The sequence below is a fragment of the Rhagoletis pomonella genome, unplaced genomic scaffold, assembly GCF_013731165.1.
Source record: "Rhagoletis pomonella isolate Grant_MI unplaced genomic scaffold, Rhpom_1.0 Rhpom_scaffold_00001, whole genome shotgun sequence".
Taxonomy (NCBI): Eukaryota; Metazoa; Arthropoda; class Insecta; order Diptera; family Tephritidae; genus Rhagoletis; species Rhagoletis pomonella.
Window position 1 is genome coordinate 38,591,170 of NW_023458555.1, and position 27,438 is coordinate 38,618,607.

General features: G+C 38.1%; 1 protein-coding gene across 3 annotated transcripts in view; it reads left to right on the plus strand.

Moving 5' to 3' along the window:
- Positions 1–7,243: 7,243 nt before the first annotated feature.
- Positions 7,244–27,438, plus strand: part of LOC118743921 (very low-density lipoprotein receptor) — a 129,423-nt gene continuing 109,228 nt past the window's right edge. For all 3 annotated transcript variants that reach the window (XM_036476684.1, XM_036476699.1, XM_036476692.1), the window contains exons 1-5: positions 7,244–7,526; positions 7,606–7,828; positions 12,509–12,841; positions 18,124–18,342; positions 18,785–19,139. In XM_036476684.1, coding sequence (XP_036332577.1) covers positions 7,776–7,828; positions 12,509–12,841; positions 18,124–18,342; positions 18,785–19,139 — 960 coding nt within the window. In that variant the 5' untranslated portion in view covers positions 7,244–7,526; positions 7,606–7,775. The remainder of the gene's footprint in view (positions 7,527–7,605; positions 7,829–12,508; positions 12,842–18,123; positions 18,343–18,784; positions 19,140–27,438) is intronic.

The following is a 27,438-nucleotide window of genomic DNA, read 5'->3' on the forward strand; positions in this document are numbered from 1 at the left end:
CCAGTTTTTGTGTAGCACAAAAGTCTGTTTAAGTCTGGGATGCTTCAATTTGCCGTCTGCAAAGTTTTATTTCAGTATCAGTGGGCGAAAACTCAAATAATTTACTTGTTCACTAAGTGCCTTGCCGCCTAAAAGTAGTCTAGAAAAATTTATGTACTTCAAAAAGCAAATTCTTGTTTTCAGTTTTGTTGCTGCACACGAACAGACGTATTTCCATAAATTTTAGCACAGAGCTAGGCTATGTTCTAAGATATAGGGTACTTTTTAGAAAGGGTTGCCACCTTTTTTTTCAAGAGCTAAAATCAATAAATCTATATACATACGTTTCTTTAAATTTCTTTGCCGGCAAAAAAATTATAACATTAAAAACTTTTGTTGTATAACGGAAGGTTTAAAACAGTACTTATGAGAGCTAAATTAAGGAAATTTGAATTTGAACTAACGTCGGTGTATTTTACCTCGAAATTTGTTTCCGGATGTTTCTTCAAATGCAACCGATTTTGATATGACAGTCAAAGTTAACAGATTTCTGAAAATTGCCGTGAATCAAGAACACTATCTACAATAACCCTTTGAAGAGAAGATAACGTCGTTAATGGTGGATTAACTTTAAAATAATTGTATCTGCACAGAAAGAATGTTTTTCTTAAACCAAAGCATAGAAAACATATTCTTATTATCAAGAAAATCTAAGAAAATATACATACATAATTTCAAAATAAACAAGAAAATATTTTCTTAATTTAGTCTTGATATACACTTAAATAAATAAATAACCATCCTTTAGTTATTCAGAAGCTATTTTTATTCATAAAAACTCCATTTTTGGAGGTATTTTTTCAAATCGGACCAGCTCACGTAAATCTTAATATTTTTCCGAAATATTTTGGTGGAGGTCTTAAAATATAATAGATTTTGTAATACCGGCGAAAAAACGCAACTTTTGTTTGAGATGCAGTCTAGTATATACAAATATTATCTTAATATGAGTAAAGTTTTTTTCTTAAGTTTAGTAAATTTTTGAAAATCATTTTTATTTATTTTAAAATTTTTTCAAACGGAATTTTTCAATAACCTTTTTTGGTCTTTTCATTTGATATATTTTTTACGTGGTGGGTCCCAAGCCCAGCGCACAACTATTCCTGGGGTGGATGGTTTTTCAACCGGATACACATTTGTATAGCGGGCCGCTTGCTTCAAGACAGACGTCCGCTTGCAGCCGCACCTCCTGGTGAGAAGACGCTGCAGACTTCAGTGAGCCCTTAAACCGAATAAGATGGAGGGCCCCACCGAAGTTCCCTCTCTTTCTGCCGTGATCCAAGGCTCCACTCGTGTTGGTTACCCCATCAGGTACATGGGTTGCTCACGTTGGACGGTTGCGCGGACGAGGACGTAAGAGTCGGGATTGCGAATAGCCGTGCAATTGTAACTGCATACCCAACACAACGACTATACCCATAGCATTTCCTCTTGTATTAAATTATAAAAAAAATATATAAATAAGCGATAGCCTTCGTTTAGATATTTTTGGTTGAAAGCTATTTAATTCCTATTTCATTTGATGGCAAATTTTATTCATTTGGATAAGTGGCTTGTTTATTATCAGGAAATGACTTTTATGGCAGCTTAAAAAAATAGTTGGCCAAGTTTAACTGTTATTACTGGACTAAAAAGATAAAATCCGGATTTTTCAGTTACTATTGGACTTTTTCTTAAAAAGTTCGAAAAAAAATCCCGGATTCTTGTTCAAGCGGTCCTGGGATCAAAGGAAAATTGATAACTTTATTCTACGACAATATTTTGCCACATCGAAAAAAATAACTGTTATTTGCGGGCCCTAGTTTGAAAGGCAGATACATTTTACTACCTACTTGATAAAACGGCACTAAATAAACAAAGGAAAATTTTAAAAATCTTCACATATTGGGATGCTTAATACTTTTTGCCAAGGTGTATATACAAAATGTACAATTTATTATTTTTTTGCTAGTACGCAGAAATTTTGTTCTTGTGACCACGACCATGTGAGAAACAGAATGAAAAATTCCTGCCCCTATAAAAAAAAAATGTTTTGTCAGCAGCGCGCCGCTTAGCCGCTCGCCGTTTGCGGCTTATTGCGTGGTCTCGGCCATACCCCCAGCCGCTTACCGCTCGCCGCTTATCGCTCATTGCGTGGCCTCGGCCTTAGTCGAGTATCTGTCCAGGAATTTTCACTTTTTTTGGCATTTACCTGAAGATAAAAGATTTATCCAAATAACCTAAAGAGAACGAAAGTTTACTGACCAAATATTGCTCAACATGTTTTTCATAGCAAAAATCTGTCAAAAATTAAATGGGTGCATGCGTTGACCGTCATTAAAAAACCAGGACGAAATCTTGATCAAATACCTAGCGAGAACAAAAGATTGTTTTTCTTCGGTGGCAGTCAGGTAGCCCTCAAAGCTTTACACTCACACATAGACAATGGGAATTCCCTTACTGAATGTCGTACATCTCAGAGCGGGATAACCCAGGTTTGTAGAATCAAATTTATAAATTAAGAGGAATTGTAAAAGTGGCGAATCGACAAGGAAAGAATCGGCCGCATCCAGTGGCGGTTCCAGCGGGGGGTTTTGGGGGTTTAGCTGCGTTTCAGTCAGTGGCGGATGCACGGGCGCTATTTTAATATGGCGCATATGTATGTATAATATGGCGTCCATGTATTAAAACAACCCCCGTGGGCCCGCCACTGACTGACGCGTAGTCCAGAAGGCCCCCCGCTGCCTCCACCACTGGCCGCATCCATCCAAGAAGGAAGACCGCAGGTATATCACTGGCTTCATTTGAACGATATTCAAAAGATCATCCGACTCATTTAGCAAATGTAAGGAAAATATTTTCATCCTGTGGAACAGCGAAAATTATTGGCCCTCCTATAATAGAAAACGCACATATGTTCTCTTTAGTTTCCTTATAAGGGCTTTTATTTAGTTGTAAAGTCATTATGCACGTTTCATATGATCCATTTATGTGTGTGCTGAAACACATCCATATGCGTTGGGCCCGGTATATTACAAGATCATGGCAGTGCTGATGCTAGAGTTGTCCTCAACTTATCCTGCATTTTGTGGTTAGTAAGATTGAGATATTTCGTAGTGATTTACTAAAAAATTACCTCTTTTGCAGAAATTTTTTCTTCAGTTCTTTAGTTAAGAGCACTTCCACCCCCTTTTTCAGCTACAGTTTAAAAATGTTTAAATAGTTTATATAGAAACCTTTTAAAACGGCATGCCTCAGTTAATTTCCATGAAAATGCAGCCATTCGTCTGACTGTTTATCATTTTACATTGAGGTTTATCAAAATTAAGCATTTTCTCATTCTCTTCAAATATTTGCATACCTCAAAAGCTTGTTGTATCAGAAATTATTTACCCAAAAGTCCCTAACTTTAGCATACTTTTGCGCGCCAAAACAAGAAGCATTTTTAAACATTTCGCAAATAGTTATGTATGTATGTATGCACCCATCCACACTTTTCTTGCATACATACTTACATAAAAATGCTTTTAGCGAATGCTCCATGCTGTGCGCCATTACTTGGCGGCAAGGTTTGGCATAGTTTGTGGCACGCCACTACCTCACCACATGCGCCACAAGCTAACGTGCTCTTTACTACCAAGTCGAGCTATTCTTACCAAAACTATTTTGCATCGTTTCAGTAATTTCGCTAACACCCCTACTTCATTTTTTTTTTCTTCCTTCTCTACCTCCCCCTTCTCTTCCGCACATCATCTTCTCTCAAGCAACGGCATTTTCCTTTGTTTGGTCTGAATATTCAAAGTATGCTCGTAAATTGTTATCCTCAGTGGCTTGCCGCTTTTGCAATCTCCTAAAAGACCTTTCCGTGTTGTTGTTGTTTTTATTAATGTTTCTATTGTAGTAGCGTGCGATCTTTGCATTGTCATTTTTGTGTGCAACAGCGGAAAATCTTGCTATGATCTTCATTCATGGCTTCAATGCTGCAACTTGCGTAGCCGGAAATTGAGTGGTTAGATACTCGTAGGTATGTATGTATGAAGATGGCTACGGAAAATGGGTTGCATGGGTGGCCGTTTATTTGAAAAGTACATTGCGCTAAGCTTACTGGTTTTTGTTGTTTCGAAAGTTTTCTGTTACAATTTCCTAAAATTTGCTTGCTAGCAAAGAGCCAATGGGGTGCATAAGCGACCTGTTAATTATTCTTTTACTGGGCTCTGCGAATATTTTGCAAAATTTTGAAACAGTTAATTTAAGAACATAACAAAATTTTCTTGTTTAAGCTTAGTATTCAGCCCTAAAAAAATTAAAACTTCATATAAGATGACTTTCAAGAAATGGAAGAGAAATATCCCTGCAAACCAAAGTTCCCGAAATCTTATGGAAATCGTTAGGAGTATCTCATTTCTGTAACGATTTTTTTACGAATTTTCAAAGAAAATTATATGAAGTGGTTGACACGAACTCGTAAAGAAATTTCTGTACGAAAAATAAAGAAAATTCTTGAAAAATTCTGAAAGATATTCTTCACATAGTACCATTATTTTCGTTGCTTCACAGATTTTCTTCCGAAATTTCGTAAAAGAATGGAAGTGTGCGTAATTTATTTCATTTTAGAAAATTCGGCAAAAAATCGAATTAAATCTTAACGAATTCTTTAAAATTTCTTTACAATGCAGAATCCTCCGAAAAAATGGTTTGCAGGGATTATTCTATAAAAATTGCAGTCAAAGCCAAAGTACTTTTTTAAGCTACAGAAATAATGAAGTTAAGGGAGCTGCGTACTAAGCTAAAGAACTGTGTAGACTTTCTAATAAAAAGTTCTGCGTAAAAGCTTGTCAACTCGAGTACGTGGAACTTCACATCCGAACTGGTTTGGCCCACAGAAAAATGTTTATGGTTTTGGTGAATTCGCCAATTTCCCTTAAAATATCACTAATCGGAAGTGATAAATAGATACTTGTATCGATAATCATGTCATAGCAGAATACCAGACATTTTTATCATCGATAACGCTGAATCCAGTAGCCCAGCATTGAGTGACTTTGACTTCTTTCAGTGGACCTTGCTCTTTTAGGTCCCAGCTTTTTCAATACAGATTGGCTGTTGACAAAGATAGAGAATTTTTCTGATATAGTAGTTTTATTCTCTTTCGACAAGCTTTGCTCCTCTATGGCAAGAAGATCTATTCGCAAAACACTGCAGCTGTCAGTCATGAATACCTGATGCGTAGCTTTCCCGATTAAGCGCCTGCATAGTTTCCTTTCTCCTTCTAGCAACGATCACAACGAACTATAGTCAGTATTTTCACACAAGTTAGCTTTGATTTCGTTATCCCGCTCAGATCTTAGTATCACACAGAATCGCTGAATGTTCATGACTATTTTGCTTTCGGTGTTTTTATTCCCAGATCGAAAGATCGATGCTTCAGACGTATGGATGCATTCGCGTTTCTGCATTCTGCTTTGTGATTGTTGTTGTTGTACGGGCTCTACTAAGAATGGAGAGGGATGTTAGTTAAATGCACGATGTAGGGAGACAGAGGTGGCGCAATCAGCAGTACCGCTACTTTGTACTTGGCAAATTTGACAGAATCAGCTGTTCGTGTGACGTCATTTTAGCAAACTATGTGTATGTATGCAGAGATGTTTATATGCATGTAAATATGGCGATCTCCATGGTTTGACAGTTAACACTCTTTCTCTTTTCGTTGCTATCTTGACGTCATCACCCGCAGGAATGCGCAACCTTGTATTCTATCATTCTTGGTTTTGCGTCACACCTTCCTAGCAAAAATTCGGTAATCGCTTTTAGTGGTAACATGTTCTAGAAGGCATAGCATTATAATGCTTTCGAACTTTGCCGCTTCTTTTAGGCATTGCCGGTAATGCAAAGTAGAATGTCCAACAATATTTTATTTATTTCGCTTCTTTGTTTGATTTCGGGGAATGCAAAGTAGAATGTCCTATAATATTTCTTTTTTAATTCGTTTCTTTGCTTCATTTCCGGAAATGCAAAGTAGAATGTCCTACAATATTTTATTTGTCTCGCTTCTTTGCTTCATTTCAGGGAATGCAAAGTAGAATGTCCTACAATATTTTTTTTATTTCGCTTCTTTGTTTCATTTCGGAGAATGCAAAGTAAAATGCTGCATCGTAGTCAGCTGAAAAATAGAATGAATACCCAAAAATTCTTTTTCTACCGTTACTTTCTGTGGAAATTTGTCTCGCATAAAAATCATGTTTTGCTTTGTTCAATTTGCAGCGAAGTTGAAGTCAGTCAACGAAGTGAAGTACAAGAGTGAGGAAGTACAATTTTAAGCTTAGTTAAATATGCATGTATGTACATACCGATTTTTAAGAAAATCTAAATACCTAAATAAATACATATGTATGTATAAAAGCTGATTTATAAAAAAATTTAATTAATTTTAATCTTTTAAGATATTTTCTGATTTCAATTTAATATAAATAAGTATGTACTTATCTAGGCATTCTACATTAGTTTCTCTGTAAGGCATTCTTTGTTCGCTTCTCTGGATTCTGTTTATCCATGCGTTCTCCCTTCGTTTGAAGGTAATGCTGCGGGTAAGGGCTTACCTCCAATGACATGCCCATGTTAAAATAAGGCCTTCTTGAAGCGAAAGGGTAAGCGATTCCCCTCGCCTAGCTCGTTTCCACTTTCGTTTCTGTGGTAATCGTGTTTTTTGCTGGGTTATGTCAACTTCACAGACATAGGGACCTATAGTTGTATGAGAAGCTGCTCCTCATGTCAGATCGTAGGTTTGCAATTGCGTGGCGGAGAGCGACCACTATTAGAAAAATCTTTTTGATTTTTGATGTTAATCGGAAACTGTGCTCGATCCCAGGTGGCTGATAGTGCGCACTACTAATCACTACACCTAATCTGCCGCCAAAAAGTATGCATCATGTAATTGATATTCCCAACAAAGTTGTGCAAAACTTTATGAAACTTACGGGTTTCGGGTATAAAATTATTAACCAAAATATACATACATATGTATGTCGAAATGTTTTGCATTTTAATGTCAAATATTTTATTCAAAATTTATCAACATTAAACATATTCCGGTTAATGGTGGAATTATGCCATGTTCCGGTTAATTTTTCCAAACAATAAAGTCTCTATGTCAATTTAAGTTTATTTGTATATTAAAATGATGAATTTACTACTAAACTCTTTTAACCATCCTCTTGTTCTATTTTGGTTGATCTTTCAGCAATCTTGCCCCAAGAACGCCACACATACCATAACGCCGTGCCTGTCGCACGAATTTCAATGCAGTGACCGTATTACCTGCCTACATCACAGCTGGCTGTGTGATGGCGAAAAGGATTGTCCCAATGGCGACGATGAACTGCAAGAAAATTGCCGAAACACCACATGTCGACCGGATCAGTTCCAGTGCGGCGATCGCACCTGCATAGCCGGCCACTTGACGTGCAACGGCGAAGCTGATTGCCCGGATCGAAGCGATGAATTGAAGTGTGGTAAGTTCAAGGATATCAAGCTCTGTTTTTCGTTCAATATGAACTTTTGTTAATCATTTGCATCTTATTTTATATTTAGGCATCTCTAAAATCACCAAATGCAATGCGACCACACAATTCGATTGCGGCGGCGGTCAGTGTATAGCTTTATCAAAGGTTTGTGATCGCAAAAAAGATTGTCCGGATGGCGAGGATGAGCCGGCGGGCAAGTGTTCGGTGAACGAATGTGCTGTGAATAATGGCGGTTGTATGCACAAATGCATCGATCAACCGATTGGGTACCGCTGCGAGTGTAACTCTGGGTAAGTTGAGAAATGTATAATTTTTATTTACACATAATCAAAATTCACTTACTGACAAACATACATACATAGATATTTATTTCAGAAATTGTTGGTGTAGGTCATGGTGGAATTATACCAGGTGAAGTAATTAGATTGAGAAGAAAGATTTTGACACTGCCTTATTTGAAAATTTCCCTATAAAACTTGACAAGAAGGCAGCCGAATGTGAGAAAATAAAGCGAGAAAGCACCTTTATTACCTCACCTGTTTATTCCGCCATGGGTCTAAGTTTTATTTTTGTGATTTTTTTATTTTCCCAGATTTATTTAAAAAAAAACGTTTCTAATCTATATATATATATTATATATATTATGATATTATATTATATATTATCATATTATATTATTTGTATTTTACATTAGGGTGGAGTGTAAAAAATAAATTTTTCGATTTCGAAATTGTTGAAATTTTTTTGCACTTTTTTACACTAAAATTCTATTTAAAAGATGTATAAAAATTTAGAGATTTTTCGTAATCTGAAGGCTTTTGGGGCGACCGTAAATAAACGAGGTTTTCACTCCACCCTAATATAGGGTCTTGGAGCATTTGCCACATATATACTCATTTACCTACACCCACATTATTTCAGAGCCAGTTGTTTAGTCTGTTTCGTTAACCAGTGTAACCACCAGTACACTGTAACCAGTTACCAGTTAACCAGTTAACCAGTGGTTCCTCGTCTAAATTTAATTTTCAAATTTTTTTTTGGTGAAATCCTTATCACGAATCGTGTGTGTAAGTAAGGCAAATCCTACATAGTTAGACTTAGCCATTTAGTTAATAGACCGATCAAAGAGCACTGCTACCTAGAAGATATTGTGTATGCTTTTGATAAGTCCCTTTCTCTGACAGCCTGGTATCTGGTAGACGAGTTCCTATGAGTAAGGAGTTCAACTACCGATAAGTTCACGCATAAATTTTGGTCGTCTCTTCATCGTCAAGACAGAAACGGCATTCCCTCTCCGCGGTCGTCGGATGCATGCGATAGCTCAAAAGGGTTTATCCAGTTATGAGAGCAATCTTATACTGGCTTCCTTCAAAGGATATATTCTGATTTTATCGAAAGGATAGGCAAAGAACCTGGCCTGTTTAAGAACCCCTACCGCTACACAGTATTACTGCATTCTGAGTTAACCCAGTCGTTAATTGCAAAGCTCAAAGAAAACTTTCTCCCACCAGCTCATGCGCGATATGTTTAATATCGTTCCCGTAGTGACCTTGTTCCAGCACAGTGTTACGATGCTTCTCGCTGCCAACAGTTGGAGGCTATTAAAACACTTCTTAACAAGATTGGTAGTGATGAGACTTTTGGATAGGGCCCTGGGGGCAGCCTTGATGTCCTTAAATATAACTATAGACGCCTCTTTCAAATTCTAGAAGATTTAATTTGCCATAGCTCGAGACTTCTGACAACTCAGCCTGAAAGACGATGGTCCATTTTCCCATTGTCAGGTTCATAAACATGTGCACCTCTTCTTTCTGCCATCCATACTTGATTCGTCTGTTTACCAGGGCGCATAGCTTGGACCAAGGTGAGGAGATTCTTTCATCGACACCTCTCTGGTACTTTCTGCCAAAGCAGTTGCATATTTAATACCGTAATATTTTAACAAAAATACTTATACGTTGCTTGTTGTGATATTAGCATTTGCCGGTCTCTCGTTACCGTTGTTGTTTGAACAAAAAATTTTAATGAAGTCCATTTCAGAAGCAAATCTGGTGTGCCGGCTGAACAAGTTGTTACCGATCCTTTGACAGAGAGTAAAGCCAACTTTTGACAGGTGGCCATAAGCCGCTAAGGTTTGGGGTTATATTTTCTTGTAAGCAGCACCAGAACAAATTTTTAGGTTCGTTTGAACCCACTGCAGTGTTGCCCTAATGACTTCTGAGGCAACACTGATGACTTTTCTCGTAACGATATTTGACATTTGATTTGTTTTGCTGCTCTCTCTCTCTCTCACTTCCAACTAAGAGCGTGAGAAATTTACTTGTAACAAGTTGGTCAGTGTATTGCAATTTCTGTTAACAAATGTGCCAATTTGGCTTCTTAGCAGTCTGATACCATTGGAACGCACTTTTAATAGAATTATATGCAGACAGAAGGCCTCAGACAAATACTCAGCTGACTCAGATCGGTATCTTCGCGAATCCTTATTGGAGAGACAGATAATTTGTTTGTAGTTTGTGACATTTGTCTTGTACCTTTCCTATAGCCGCAATTCTGACAGTGACTGTAGACGGAAGGCACACCCCGAAAAAGTGAAAACTGTCCATATACCAGTATATATTGGAAGATAGCAATTACAAATTGAGTCAGCTTTTATTAAAAGATACTGTGCTATCGTGAATTAGTCATTAATTTCCTCTTACACATTTTTTTTTTAATATGCGATTATTAAACACTTTCAAAAATAATTAAAAACACTATAATCTTTATTCAATAGTTTCAATGGTGGTCTCATATTCCATCATTTTGCAATACACAGCTCAATTTGAAACCAAATTTACGCATTCATCCTCACCAACGATTAAATCACGCACAGCAGAACTTTTAATTAAACATTTCCAAATAACCAAAGCTAGGAGGCTGACGTATGATTACACACATACACACACACATAACGCTGTGTTTGAGTATAAATCACTTTACTTAAGTCAACGTTAATTTTCGCTTCCAATCTGATTGCTATTTGCTCTAATCCTAATCTATGTGAGGATGACGTACAGAAGAGTCAATGAAATTTTGGTTGAGTGTGAGCTTCAGGCTAGCTTGTACGAGTATGCTATCTGGCCAGCGTGCTACTCACACTGATACGTATGTTGGGCGCTTGACTGATGCAAGTTAGCCCACACATTAAAGCTTCCACATATGCCTGTATGTACATATGTATGTATGTACTAGGGCGGGTCGATTTATTTTTCATAAAATCGCATATGCGGAAAATGCTCTACGTATCATTCTGAGCAACTTCGCTTAAGAAACTATTTCGAAACCAATTTCGAGCAGGCGATTTTAAAGGGGAAGTTTCACATCTGGTAAAAAAAAAAAATTTGTTGCCTGTGCACACGATAACGCGAGTAAAAATTGAGGTATCGTTACCAAACTTGGTATGTTTAGTTCCTATAAGCTTGGAACAGATAGTATTGAAAATGGGCAAAATCGGACCATAACCACACCTACCTTCCATATAACGGTAGTTTTCAGAAATACGAAATTCTTGATGGTCATTCAGAGATGGTGGTATTGACTGACTTGATTCATATCAAGTCTCACTGGTGGCAAGGTTGCTATTGCTGTTGCTTGGTCGAACACATCAAAAGAGAACTCGGGAATCGTCAGCTTCCGGACAATGTGTTGATCCTGCATAAAAAATGTCAACCTATCCGGAATTTTCCCACAAACGCATAGGCTTGCTTTTAATTACATTTGCATTTCCCGATGAGAAATAAATCATCAGTCCAAATCGCTGGCTCGAAATTGGTTTTAGACCCATACTTTCTTAAGCAAACTTGCTCAGATTGATTCGTAGAGCATTTTCCGCATATCCAATTTTTTCGTTTTTTCGGTCCCCTACAAATCGACCCGCTCTAGTATGTACATATAGGCATGTTTATAGCTGGCAGCTGTTCCCATTCGCATTAATACCTCAAGTCAACCGTAAAGCAATCAATTTCGAAATTCCTCCACGTCAAACCAAAGCCAACGTTCACTTTTTCGCATTTGTGTGCATCGAAAGGCTTGCGAATGGCAAACACTTGCTTCCATTGAAGTAGTTCACACTCTCGCATATGGAGATATATGTATGTATCTACCCTGTGGCTGTACAATACACATTTAGCTTTATCTCACTCATACCTACACATACACATACAGTGCCGAACAAAAGTGATGGTACAGTGAATGTTTCGCAATATATGCAAAGTTTTTTATTCTAATTTATTTTCGATAATTTTTTATAAAAATATTGTTCATTATACACCAGAAAATGTAATAATAAAATCTCTAAACTTTGTGCAAAACTCAGGCAAATTTATTAAATTTGCACACTAATTTTCAACTTTTTAATCGGATTTTTTAGAAAAATTCTAAGTCTGCAGTTCCATAGCCCATTCAAATTTAGTGCAACAAAGTGCAAGTTTGAAGTCGCTAGAAAATCGCGTTGATTTTTTGGTAATTTTTTTCACGCAAGTTCTTGCATACAAAGTATATTCGACAATTATTTTTTGTATGGAGAAAATGAGCAGCACCTTCCACTAAAAAAATTGCCACAAATCAACGCGATTTTATAGCGACTTTAAACTTGCATTTTGTCATACTAAAATTGAATGGACTACAAAACTGCATACTTAGAAAAATCTTAATAAAAAGTTGCAAATTAGTGTGCAAATTTAATGAGTTTTTCTGAGTTTTACACAAGGTTTAGAGATTTTATTATTATGTTTTTTTGTGTATAATGAACAATAATTTTATAAAAAATTATCGAAAATAAATTAGAATAAAAAACTTTGCATGTATTGCGAAAAATTCACTGTGCCAATACTTTTGTTCGTCACTGTATGTAAATGTACATATTTGTCCTCTGTGCTTCAGTTGCATTTAACTAAACATTCCACTTCCCACATTCTTCTTTTTTTCAGCTACAAACTGACCGATAACAAAACCTGCGTAGACATTAACGAATGCGATGATCCGGGTGCTTGCTCACAAATCTGCATCAATGAAGTTGGTGGCTTCAAGTGTGAATGCGAAGCGGGCTACATGCGGGATCCACGCAATCACACACGCTGCAAGGCGACCGAGGGGCATGCATCCTTGTTGTTGGCGCGACGTCATGACATTAGGAAAATCGCCTTAGACCACATGGAAATGACATCGATTGTGAACAATACAAAATCGGCGACGGCATTGGACTTTGTCTTCCGCACTGGCATGATATTCTGGAGTGATGTGTCCACGCAGAGCATTTATAAGTGAGTATTTAAGTGAAGGGGTAGACAAAAGTTTTAATGTGGAGGGAGATGATAGTAGGCATGGGTAGAACAATGATTTCCGAAATCAGATTAATACGAGTACTCTAAACTGATGAGTATGTTGTGCAGGCTTAACAAAGTTACTCACATTTAAACTAAACATAAAGTTACAAATGTCGAGATTGTGCGTGCGTCTTCATTTGTATTTGTGCTAAATAGAAGTTCTTAGTGTTCGTATAACCTTTTACGTAAAAATTAAAATAACTTGTAATCCTTATGACCTTTCGAGGTAAGCATTTTTTACACTGGTGACCTCTTAATTTTAACAAAGTCGTTTAGATCTAAATTATTTCTCCGGGTTTTGAAGGCAGAAAATAGGCGGAGGATGTTAAATGGGAAAAACAAGTTCCATCTAGACCAAAAATTCCAATCCCAAGCCATGGATTTTTACAATAGCGGCAACACACCTGTGGACCAGTGAGTAGTTCTGGACACTCTTCTATGTACCGCCGGCAACACAACAACCTGTCCGCGAGACTCTGTTCTCCAACACCCGGAGACGTCCATTCGAGTTGCTTTTCCTGAGGCTTTGCTGTATTTTAGTGAATTCATAATTCGTCCACGATTAAGAATTGGGTCCGAATTGCAGTTGAAAATCGTCAAACACTCTTTCGAAAAGGTAACGCAGTTGAGTTTAAAGACCGTTGTAAAACTCTTTTGAACCGCCTAGAAGCCGACAATAAAGTGACCAGAGCCTTTTTTTCGGCACATCTGAAGTTTACACGATTCTACCCAATGACGGAAGTCAAAGGGAATGAGACAATCAAATAAGTGCATAACTCCATCTAGGGGGAGCTCCAAAGGACTCCTTGAACTTAGCCGGGAGGGTCGCAGGGTTCACTATGGAGACGGGTTTCAGGTTTTGTGGGCTGGTGGAGGAAACCCCAGAGCATATTCTATGTGATTGCCAACGTATCGTGAATTGCGGAGTAGTGGCGTATGCTAACGATTTAGTGATAGAAGTCACAAGGCCATTTCTTTCTACTGTAAGTGAAATCCTAGAGACAGTGACCCAAGGAGAACTGACTGTTTACTGTTTACTAATAGAAATAAGATACCCCAATTTAGATTTCCATCCACAACCGGAAAGACATACCTCCTTTCGTCCAATGGGAAATATGTGGAAGTAATTCTAGATACTAAATTAAGCTGGAAAATTAATGTTGAGAATGGTAAAAAGAGATCCTATCCTATCGCCTATTATACTTGTAAACGGATCTTCAATAGAAAAACACAGCTAACTATCATAAAACCAATCCTTACCTTCGGCGCCGTAGTATGGTGGCCAGCCTTAGGCAAACAGTACAATGTCAGTGAACTAAAAAGGGGTCAGGGTGGGTCGAAAATTACAAAATGTTTAATACGAAAATTGTATAGATGCTAAAAGGTGTTATTTTACTCCCTTATTTAAAAAATAAATCTTATTTCTCTGCGACAATATCTCGTCTGCGGAATGAGCTTGAAAATTGAAAATAAGAGTGGGAATATCTACCAATTTTTCAAATTTTTACAACGACTTGTGTAGATCTGATCCAGAGCTTATTTCGATAAATATCGATAATAAAATCGATAAATATCGATAATAAAACGATAAAAATCTATAAAGAAATCGATAATTATCGATAACAGAATCGATAATAAAATCGACAGATACCGATAATAAAATCGATAAATATCGCTAATAAAATCGATAAATATCGATAACAAAATCGGTAAATATCGATAACAAAATTAGTAAATATCGATAACAAGATCGATAAATATCGATAACAAAATCGATAAATCTCAATAACAAAATCGATAAATATCGATTACAAAATCGAAAAAAAATAAAAATTAATTGGTTGACATATTTATGTTACTTACACTTAATTTGCCCAATTTATTTTTTTATGATTTTATGAGAGAAAATAAGCTCCGCCCTCTACGATCGTGTTTAGGAAGGTCTGGACCGACCTACCCTTGATGAGTACAAGCACGAAGCAAATAACCGGAAATCGGCATAAGGAGAACAGTACTTTTTAGCTTCTAAACCCTAAATATCTGTTGATTTTCCTTTTCAAACATACTGACAATATTGGGGTGTATCAAAGTGTGCTGTTTATTCTGAGCTATTCTCCTTTAGAGCCATGTCATTAGCTCAACGTCATTTCATTTGGATGCCTAACTAAATAAATTCTCACCTGTCGGCATGATTAGTACCTCATCAAATAGTCAAGTAATCGATTGATGAATGCATTCATGTGCACATGTGAACTGTAACGGACACTCATCATATATTTGCGTTATTGAATTTATAGCAATCTCATATACATACATATGTATGTATATAGCTGGATGCAAAGATGCAGTGAGGCTTATATGACCTTATAACTGCAGCATGCAGATAACGGCTTATGACTTTGGATATTTCGTGACCGCTTTGTTACTACTGTAACAATTTCCAAGCAGTAAATTATTAAGCCTCAGTTGGGTGATCAAGCGGTTACGTTATATATGTAGTTACATTTGCTTGAGCAACTTAGGAGGGCGTGGAGATTTTCAGCACATCACACAGATGTATGTACGTGTAAGTAGTTAGTATAGTATCTGCGTTAGAACGATGTAAACTACATATTTTTGTAATTACATGGGGCTTCGCAAATTTTGATTTTCGTGAATAGAAATTAGTTGTCGACTTTGACTTTGAAATAATGCATAGCTCTTCCATTTAGCAATATCACTTGCGTGCCAAACATAAATGCACACATACTCTATGTATAATGTATGCACATACATACGTAAGTAGCTGGAGCTTTACAATTGCCGCTGACTCTTGTGTATTTCGCCATCAATTACCGATTTCGCTTTGAATTTAGCTTCTACCATTGGACCTTTGCCACCACCGACGCTGGCATTTGTTGACGCATCAACAATTTAATTGTACTTTAATGACAACCACGAAGATGAATTGAATTTTGGGTTGCGGCTTGTTCAGTAAGTAGCTACATAGCAAATTGGCAATGAATTGCAATCCTATCCTAAATGTACAGTTGTACTATACATCTGTTTGTAGTATGTTTCAAGTTACTTACATTTGTACAAGTGTGCGCTCATTTGTTGGGCAAGATTAGAAGCTTTCATGTAAGCGACTACAACATAATACAAATGCACTTAGCGGTCAATTTGTGCCTCGAGAGAGACTTGCAGACATAAGCGTAGCGAAGTAGTTAGTGGATCATTAAAGACGTATAGCGAGGATGGGCATGTGATAAAATTATGCTTAAAAATGCACATAAATTTAATTACATACTTAGTTGGTTTATAAAAATTATTCGTACAACCAAAATTTAAGGACAGTGTGACTTTTGGTTCAAACTGGTAGTCTTTTAATACAGACACAACGAAATACATTTAGATTGCGTCTAGGTGTTCTTCAACTTGCTGATTAATCGGTATATGTATGTAGTTCCTGTCCTGGCAATGCGCATAAATAGTATACTTATTTATGTAGTTAATATGAGAAAGAGAAGAAATCCTCATAAAAACAAATTTTATCATCAACACAGCCGAAAATCTCACTCTATACCAACCATAAGCAAATGCAATTACTTATGCGAGATTTTCGGTGTCTGTTTTGGTAAAATTTTGCAATTTTACATTTTGCATCATCGCAATTGCATTTTGCATCATTGCAATTGCATTTTGCATTAAATCCTGACTACCCCTACACAGTCAAAAAGTTGAGTTTAATTTTTAAACCGCGCTAGGCAGTAGGCCTTTTTTAAACTTTTGCGGGTTCAATCCCCATCAGACGGATGAAATTTTATAGTGTTTTTTTTTCTTAATTATTAAAATGTTTGGGCGTAAAATTTAAACCGAACTGTTTAAATTCTAAACCAAAATATATTAAAAATTGCTTTAAAAATCAAACCCAAATTTTTGACCGTGTACTAGAAAAAATGGAGCAACTACTGAACTTGTCATAAAAAACTAAGAAAAAATCAACAAAAACCGATTTTTCAATTAACAGCAGTGTTGAGTCCGTGAAATGCCTGTTTGAATTTTTACGTAACAAGTAATTTGTAAGCAATAAGCAAAACCGACTTCAATTCCAATATAAAAATTTAAGAATATCGCTAATTTATTAAATATTAAATGATCGGATCTAATCCAAATTAGTATGGGACCACCCTTGAGGTAACACCTTTCCTTTAAAAAAAGAATTATAAAAATCGGTTAACGTGGAAAAAAAAAAACAGGAAAAAATATTGTGACGATTCATACAAGACCGACATTTAAGCTTATGATATTAATTTCTCTGCAGCTCATGTATTCTTTCATGTAGCGCCAGAGTTGTTTCTGGTCAGCTACACTAAGACGCTCATGCTCTCGGGCTGGGGTCGATATTACTGGGGTCGTCGTAGTAACAAGCAGCTTCTGCTGATCCTCCGTTGAGATGTCTAATGTCGTTTATCCCAAATTCACATCCCGGCCAGCGCCAATATAAACCACTTCAACATCATACTGCGTGCCTTCAACAGTGCTACAGCGACAGTGCCGAAATCCATCTCGCAGGCACAGCAAGTGTTAGGTCGCACCTTTAACAAGCTTTAATTCTTTCTGAGCTGTAGCGTGCGGTTGAGACAGAGTCTATGGAACTCCTTGCAAGCAAGAAGTAACTAATGTCTAGTGTTTATTGTTGCCACAGACTTCAGGGCAATCATTTCGCTATTTTCTCAGATAGCTCGGCAGCCCTTTTCACACTACCACCAAAACAGCGCCCAAATTAATAGCGGTTGAGAGTATTTAAATCCTTAGTCATCATAGCTTACCTTCAATCAAGGTAGCCGATAATTTGGTCAGAGATGGTTGTTTAATGTCCTCAAGCGAGGGTCCAATCTCTATGAGATAAGTAAATAAGAGCACCCATTATCTGCAGCGATCGAACTTTACTTGAATAGGGCATGAGGTCGGTTTGCTTGATAGCAAAACACATTTGGCATGTATCAGGTATGGTACATATAACCTAAAACAACAGGCAAACTCTAGACAAAGCCCCGACCTAACGTGACGAGACTGATCCACTTTTTTGCATTTGAATCCTACGCATCCTCAGTTTTTCAATCTTGTTAATTGTTTTAAAAGCATTCAACAAGTATTACTTTAATTTCTTTGCTATTAAATAAAACTGCTCATTTATGTCTTTTCTCTACCATTTGTTCTCTCGAATCTGACCACAGAGCACCCATTGATGAGGGCAACGACAAAACCATCGTACTCAAGGAACATTCAGTGACATCAGATGGCTTGGCGGTCGATTGGATTTACAATCACATCTACTTTACCGACACACACAAATGCACCATTGAGTTGACCAACTTTGAAGGTAACATGGGTAAAGTGCTCATCGAAGATGGGCTGGACATACCGCGGTCGATTGCCTTGGATCCGATTGAAGGGTGAGTACCTAGGGGAAGGTAGACAGAATCTGTAAGGTAAGATGAAAACGAGGAGAGTGGGGGAATGCAATGAAAAAACTGTTAGCGAAACGAGTGACGCACAAACTTGATTGTCTGACAAGACGAAGGAGCAAATGATGGCTATGTGTGTATTAAACAACTTTGCGTGCACTGCTTGCCTCACTTTGGCATTGCTGGATGTTACAGCAGGCTGGCAATGTGTGAAGTTAAATACAAATACAAAATCATGTATACTCAAGATCAATGCACGCATATAAAGTATGCAACAACCACTCAAGCCAAGGACTCTTCATTGCATTCGTTGCTGATTCACTTGTCCTTACCTCATTTGATTTGCTTTCCCTTATATGAATTTTCTTTAACTTTTCTACATTTCTCGTTTGCGTCTTCTTCCCATTCTTTGACTGGTGGCAACATTTAGTTGGATGTACTGGTCCGATTGGGGCGCTTCACCGCGCATCGAACGCGCCGGCATGGATGGCTCCCACCGCACCACCATCATCAACTATGATGTAAAATGGCCAAATGGCATTACATTGGATTTGGTTCGTAAGCGCATCTATTGGGTTGATGGCAAATTGAATGTCATCTCGTCAGCGAATTATGATGGTTCGCAGCGTCGTCAGATTTTATACTCCACGGAATATCTGCGTCACCCCTTCTCGATAACCACATTTGAGGATAGCATCTATTGGACCGACTGGGATAAGCAGACCGTGTTCAAGGCGAATAAGTTCAATGGCAAAGGCGTGGAGGCGATAACGGCGCTGCATCAGGTGGGTGGCAATAAATGTAATACTTATTTGTAAGAGTGTGTAAAACTAGTAACGACAGCGCAATACTGCTATAAACGCTTAGTATTTATACCGGAAAAGATGTCTGTGTGCAAAGATGGACAGAATGCGTTAGGATCCATAGTACATATCGATTTTTTTATTAAGGAGCTGGTAGTGTGCAACAATCTTTAAATGTTGTAAATGTTACCGGTCCAACCCGATGGTCGGACAAACCTCCGACGAATATGGATACGGGACGAAGACGAGTACAAATACGAACACGAATACGGCGGTAAAGACTAAGAATACGAAAATCAAGACAAATACGAATATGAGGACAAAGACGTATACGAAAACAAATACGAATACAATGATTAAACCGAAGACCACCCCGAAGACAGATACGACGAAGACATATTCGAATAAAATAACATTCACGAGTATCAAGACGAATGCGACGGAAAAGACGAAAAAGAAAATGAAAACCAAGACGAATACGAATATAAGGACAAAGACGAAGACGAAGAAGAATACGAATAAGAAGATTAATACGAAGGCCACTGTGAAGACAAACCCGAAAGCCAATTCGAAGGCGAAGACATATGCGAATACAAAAACCAACACGAATGTTCAGGCGAATACAACGACAAAGGCGAATAAGAATATGCACCACTGCGAAGACAAATCTGACGGTCAATGGAAAGAATAACCGAACACGAATAGAACTTGTAGACGAATAGTAATACGAAGAACAATGCGAATTGAAAGTCGGATAAGAAAATGGATATGAAGACGAAGACTAAAGCTAAGGATAAAGTTTATATTTAACTTCAGAATATTAAGCGAACTAGAAATTAATCGAAGGAACTTTCGCGTTTGTTACTTTATTTTGTTATTTAAGGATAGTCTCCACATTTGGTTTTACTTTTTATCATTATTTCTTGCATCTTTAAGACGATTTTTTATGGTTTCGAAATTCGTTGGAAAATTCTTGGCGCTTTGGTTATTTGTCTGACTAACAACTGGAAAAATCATTTCGAGTATCAAACCGCTATAGCTTCTTTCAACTCTCAAACAGGAAAAGTCACGTATGCGAATTTCCCGCTCTCTGTTGAAAAATAAGAAAGCTTATGAGCTCAGAGTTTTTATTGGGCTTAACCGACACTCAATAGTCTGAAGGGAGAATCTAGGGGGATGAAATACTAAAAATGAAAGTCCTCAAATCGGTACTAGGACCTAGTATAATTTCTTAGGAATATTTAGTAAGAAGGCCCGTGGACTATAGGGTTTATACGAATGTCCAATTTTGGCATTTTGCACCTATAAACGCTACGGTCCTGAACATATGAAAAGTTTCTTTAAATTTCGGAGTTCGCTAGAGACGTATCCAGCACCCTAGGCTTTGTTTCATCTAATAATTTTTTTTTGTCGAAATAGTATTGAAAATTGTGATGTCCAATCGTGTCATCTTAAAAATTATTAATTCTTTATTTATAATAGTGGAAAACATACATTTTTGTAAGTATAACTAAAATATAATTATATTAGATATCAAAATTGTAGAGAAATGTCTGCCAAATTTTTTTAACTTTGTTTAATATTTTAATTTAAGAGCGACATAATGTTCACAAACTTTTTAATAAGAAAGCCGTTATATTGTACCCATCATTAAAAATTTTAGAAGCCTACTTTCAGACTCGTAATCGGCTACCGTAAAAACTCCTTAATACCACCAAAAACCCTAAGTAACAAGTTTCGAGCGAATTCAATAAATTTTTAAAAAGTATTCCGCCATATTAGTCCCACCATATTATATTTTAAAAATTGATGGTCAGATTCATAATGAGTGACGAGAAATACCCCCGAGTTAGAAGTTTCAAGCGAATTCAATACATTTTTAAAAATTTGTTCGCATATTGGATTCGTCATATTGAAACCTGCCTGAAGATTTGTAATCAATGGCCCCTTAAATTAGTAGATAAGAATTGGTGTACGATTCCATCAACGCGAATCTGTTCAAATACTTTTGTCCCACTACACTCTCCATTCAGACCACTGTGCAGCATAACTAAAGTGAGAATACGACAAATTTTAGGTTTCGGAAACTTAATACGATTCACAGCGGATCTGAGAGTGGCGGAAGACCAAGTTTCGAAATGTCTCGAAATAATAGAATTGAATGATTTTTTTTTTCGAGAAAAATGGCACTACTAATATTCAAGAGCCCTGAATGGCGTTGTTGTATGAATCGTATTTTTGCGTAAAAATTAGAAAGGGAATTTCATGGACGATACAGTGATAATTGAATGACCGGTCATTGTTGGGTTTGCTATCATTGCCAATATTATCAATATCATTTCAATAGTACACTGAGGTTGCTTTCAATGCTGAAAATATTTACGTGATGTTAATTATTTGCAATGATTTTATATGAGAATATATTTAAGTATCTTGCGGCGCCGTGTAGTGAAAAGTTACTAATTAAAAAGGCAGATTGTTGGGTATCAAAGAACTCAGGTGTTCGTCGCGGCCAAATGCCTCATACATATCTAACTCTTGCAGAGGCGTGGCAGAAGCACAAAAAGTGTTTCACCATCTCATCCTCTTCAAGGCAGGATGGGTCTTTCTTCTTGCAGATTTTCGGCTGTAACTCATAAATACTGTATAGCTATAGCTGAAACCTTTCATTCGTGAGTAAATATTTCTAAAGTCAGAGTATCAAATTGAACTTTGGTTTTGTTTTAATTATTTTTTTTTTCTACGATCCATACAAATGGGCTAAAGAAGATATACATAACAACGATGCGGGAGATATATTGTTGTTGAATTGACTTTATTCCTCTGTATCAAGCTACAAACTCTAACTTTAAAGCTTAAAACATAGCTATAAACATAGGTGGGATCATAATGTAACTATATATGTACATATACTTCCTTATGTTTTTACGGCCTCTCACCAGCACATACATAGCTATTCGCTTTGAAGTTTACAAGTTTTTCGTGCAAATTTACTCATGAATTTTATCTTACATACATGCTCAATTTTTTCGCCAGCAAATTTCCTTTGCGCACCTGCTAGCTGTTATAAAAAAAAAATTATAAAAAAATCATCGTAAAAAGAACTCACCTTACCAGCTGTTGACCCACATTTAGCGCTGCTGGAAAGTGTCACAAATTCTAGTGAAAAGTAAAAAAAAAATGAGCGCCAACTACTATAATAAATGTGCCAATGCCCGGTGGCTGTTAAACTGCACACCCATTCAATGCGGTGCATAATATATATACATATGCATTTGTGTATGTATAGTTGTAAGTAAGTATACAAGTATAGTCAACATGCTTAGATATTTCTTCGAATAGTTTATCCTGCTTGTGTTAGTGGGTGCCACCGGCAAAAGCAGCGTCAAACCAGAGATGTGGCTGGCAGGTGTACTTACCTAAACGCACAAAAACCTTGTAGGAAAAATTTGAAGTCAACATTGAAGCTCTTCTATTAACCCGGTACTTTGCTTCGATAATTTTAATTTCGATAACAAAATAGTTGCTACAATAGTAAAATCAAGTTTAGCAGTGAAATTATGCAGTGCAAAATTACAGCAAAAAGGTGATGTTGGAAAAAGGCGTTTCAAATCCTTGGTTCGGAGCTGTAAAAGAATGAGTTAAGGCGAAATTAACTGCGAAACGAAACTAACGAAACGCCATATTTTTTCCCTACTGGCATTTGATTTACAAACCTATGCACCTGCATACACATTAGGGTGGTCCAAAATAAGTGAAGTCTGAATTGTAATGCTATCACCCCTAAGATTGTCTTATATCGAAAAAAGTATACCCTATTTTTTATTTGGAAACCAAAAAAATATTTAAGTGGGAAAAAACAACTTTCCCTAGAAATGGATATAATTCTTGAAAACCAAAATTTTTTCAATCGGAAAACTTTAATTCTTTTCAGGAGACTTCCAATAACAATATCCAATTGTTTATTTAAAACACTTTTAATACTAAAGATTTCATTTTCTGGCATCTACTCGAGGTTTTGCGGGCCTATAAAATATAGTTACTATGAAAAAATGGTTAAATAAATAATCGGGTATTTTTATTGGGAATCTCGTGAAGATTAACAGAGTTTTCCCATCGAAAAATTTTGATTTTCAAAAATTCTATACCATTTCTATGAAAAGTTTTTTTCCCCATATAAAATACATGGGAAACTTTGAGCGCTTTGAGCGTCCCCTATATATTTTTTGATTTCAAAATAAAAAAGTAGGGGTATAGTTTTTCGGTACATAACTGTTCTAGGAGGTGAGAGCATAAAAATGCCGACTTTACTTTTTCACATGTATTTTTGGACCACCCTAGTATATATACTACATTGATTTTTATATGTGTACACTTAGTTTAAGCGAGCGTTCCTCCAACTATATTTTTTACCTATAAAATATTAGAGGTAAATTTTTCATCCAACATTTACTATTCATCCAAATCCAATTGAATCCATCCTAAACCCAATAAATGATGATGCCGCTACTACGAAACTCAATGAAAAAGGAAGGATGTTTTTATATGTATTTGTGTGTGTATGTGCTAGTTAACTCAGAATGTCAAATAATACCAATTTGTGTCACCTGCAGGCAATAGCACGTGCGCTCGAGTTTATGAAAAAGTTCACTTGGAATTAAAGCTAAGAAAATTTAGAGGAAAGTAGGAAGTAGCAAGTGTGAATAACGTCGGTGTAAAGCCAATTCAGTACGGGGAAAAAGTAAGTCGCTGAAGGGCAGGAAAATTGTGCATGGCTCAAATGATAGGCTTATTGCTTTTCTTCGAAAGTAGGACATAATTTTATCTTTAACCCTAGAAAGATAACCTATGAAAATGTTGATGATTTTTTTTTAGTATTTCTTGAACTTTCGCGAGTTCCATATGTAATTGAAAAAATTGATTCTGGTTGAATGAATTATATCTTTTTAAAAAATAAGAAAAAATTGGTGTGGAAAATATAAATAAACAAACCTTCTAAACGTCAGAGTATACATATTTTTGTCGCTAACTGTGCATCGTGAAAAGTTGGCATATGCAGCTTATCAACGCCGAGGCAATTGAATAGCTCAGCTGGCAGGGCCGTAAGCTGTTTCCTTGTATTTCTATGCCACCATGTTTCGTGCACTGAACTGAGTCCATTAACGGAGGTTCCGTCGTGCAGGCTGAATTTTCCGACAAGATCCCTTCCCTAGAAAGGGCTCGTAGATGCACTTTAAGCACTCGTACGGCTAGCGTGCGAAGGGGCAATTAGTGGATTTTGCTTGATGGTAATACAGCTCTTCATCTAATCACTATTGTGACGGAATTAAAAAAAAACGCAACAACTATTATCAACCGCTTACCATATTTTCTCATATGACTTCGAATTTTTTCTGCCGTTGCTGGGTACTCCTTCTGAGTTGACTGAAGCCATAAAACCAAGTTTATTAAAGAAATGGAGGGCTGTGTTATATCTAAGGGTACCTACTTCGAAGTCGGCAAAATAAATCTTATTATTGAGTGAAAGTTTAACAATTTCAGGTACTGGTTTGATAGGAGGCTCATATATAAATATACATACATACACATGTAAATATAAAAACCTTAATAAGTGGGTTGCCACGGCGTATGAGTTATCAATGAACATCAATATTCAGTCCGATAAAAATAGAAACTTCGAATGGTCGATGGAACTTTTTGTTTATTAAATTTTTGTTACGCCTTAGCGGAAAAAATTCATCGTTTACTAAAATCTTTAATTTTATAAGGAATAAATTTTTATTTAGTGGGGTAGAAAATATTTCTTCAAATTTAGTAGGCTTAGAAGCTACTGGAGTGCAATGGGGTATAGTCATTGCGCTGGGTATGCAGTTACAGTTGCATGGCTATACTCAATCCCGACTCTTGCGTCCTCGTTCGCGCACTCTGGGCAACGTGAGCAACCCATGTGCGAGATGCGGTAACCAATCCGAGTGGAGCCTTGGGTCACGGCAGAAAGAGAGGGAGCTTCGGTGGGGCCACTCTGACTTATTCGGTTTAAGGGCTCACTGAAGTCTGCAGCGTCTGTTCACCAGTAGGTGCGGCTGCAAGCGGGTGTCTGCTTGGAGCAAGCGGCTCGCTATATAAACGTGTATTTGGTTGCGAAACCACCCCCGTCCCAGCAATGGGTTGGGCTTGGGACCCGCCACGTAAAAACCACTTCCAGTGAAGAAGCAAGGCAAAGCCTCGGATGAGACCCCCCCTTATGATGACGACCACGGCAAATGTTTAAAGGACTACGATTTGAGGGCATGCACCTGGAATGTCCGGACCCTTAATGGGGAAGGTGCCTCTGCCCGGCTGGTTGATGTCCTCGTAAGGACAAAAGCTGACATCACCGCCATCCAAGAAATGCGTTGGACGGGGCAAGGCAAAGAATGTCTGGGGCCTTGCGACGTCTACTACAGCTGCCATGTAAAGGAGCGCAAATTCGGAGTTGGATTTGTGGTGGGAGAGAGACTCCGTCGCCGAGTACTGTCGTTCACCCCGGTGGACGAGCGTCTAGCCACAATCCGCATCAAAGCGAGATTCTTCAACATCTCGCTCATCTGCGCCCATGCCCCGACGGAAGAGAAGGATGAGGCATCCAAGGATCTCTTCTATGAGCGCTTGGAGCGCACGTACGAGCGCTGCCCCCGTCATGATATCAAAATCGTGCTTGGCGACTTCAATGCCAGGGTGGGCAAAGAAGGGATCTTTGGAACCACCGTCGGAAAATTCAGCCTCCACGACGAAACGTCCGACAACGGATTGAGGCTGATCGACTTCGCCGGGGCCCGAAATATGGTAGTATGCAGTACTAGGTTCAAGCATAAAAAGATCCATCAAGCTACCTGGCTGTCTCCGGATCGAAAAACGAGAAACCAAATCGATCATGTTGTGATAGACGGAAGGCACGCTTCCAGTGTTTTAGACGTACGCACACTCCGAGGCCCAAACATCGACTCGGACCACTATCTTGTTGCAGCCAAGATACGCACCCGCCTATGTGCAGCAAAAAATGTGCGCCCAAATATGCAAGGAAAGCTTAACGTCGAAAAGCTGCAATCACAACAGACAGCCAGCGCTTTCGCTACTCGACTCTCACACCTGCTCTCAGAGAGCACTCTTCAACAAACCGACATATGCGAGCAGTGGAACCACATTTCCCGCTCATTAAGTACCGCCGCCGAAGAAGTAGTCGGATTTCAGCGAGCCCGAAAGAACAACTGGTACGATGAGGAGTGTCAGGAAGCTGCAGAGAAAAAAGATGCCGCCTACAGGGCCACGCTGCGATCGGGCGCAACGCGCGCTATGTGGGACCGCTATAGGGATCTGAAGAGGGAAGCGAGACGTATTTGCCGCAACAAGAAGAGAGAGGCAGAAATACGTGAGTGCGAAGAGCTTGAAATGCTGGCCGACAGGAGGAATGCCCGAAAATTTTACCAGAGAGTTAGGCGACTTACGGAAGGTTTAAAGACCGGGGCGCACTCCTGTAAGAACAATAATGGCGACCTAGTAACTGATGTCCAGAGCGTACTTAAATTATGGAGGGAACACTTTTCCGCCCTACTAAATGGCAGCAGCACAGAAAGTTGTGGAGAAGAAGAACCCCGAGCCCGCAGTCGATGATGACGGAGTCGACGTTCCACCGCCTGACTATGACGAGGTACGTATAGCAATAACGCGGCTGAAAAACAACAAAGCCGCTGGAGCTGACAGCCTGCCAGCTGAGCTATTCAAGTACGGCGGCGAGGAGTTGATAAGGTGCATGCATCAACTCTTGTGCAGAATATGGTCAGATGAACGCATGCCCGACGACTGGAATTTAAGTGTGCTCTGCCCAATCCACAAGAAAGGTGACCCCGCCATTCGCGCCAACTACCGCGGGATCAGCCTTCTAAGCATAGGTTACAAGGTCTTATCGAGCGTATTGTGCGAAAGACTGAAGCCCACCGTCAATGAACTGATTGGGCCTTATCAGTGTGGCCTTAGACCTGGCAAATCCACCATAGACCAGGTATTCACAATACGCCAAATCTTGGAAAAGACCCGCGAGAAAAGGATCGACACTCACCACCTATTTGTCGACTTTAAAGCCGCTTTTGACAGCACTAAAAGGAGTTGCCTATACGCCGCTATGTCTGAATTTGGCATCCCCTCAAAACTCATACGGCTGTGTAAAATGACGTTGAGCAATACCACCAGCTCCGTCAGAATTGGAAAAGACCTCTCCGAGCCGTTCGCCACAAAACGGGGTTTC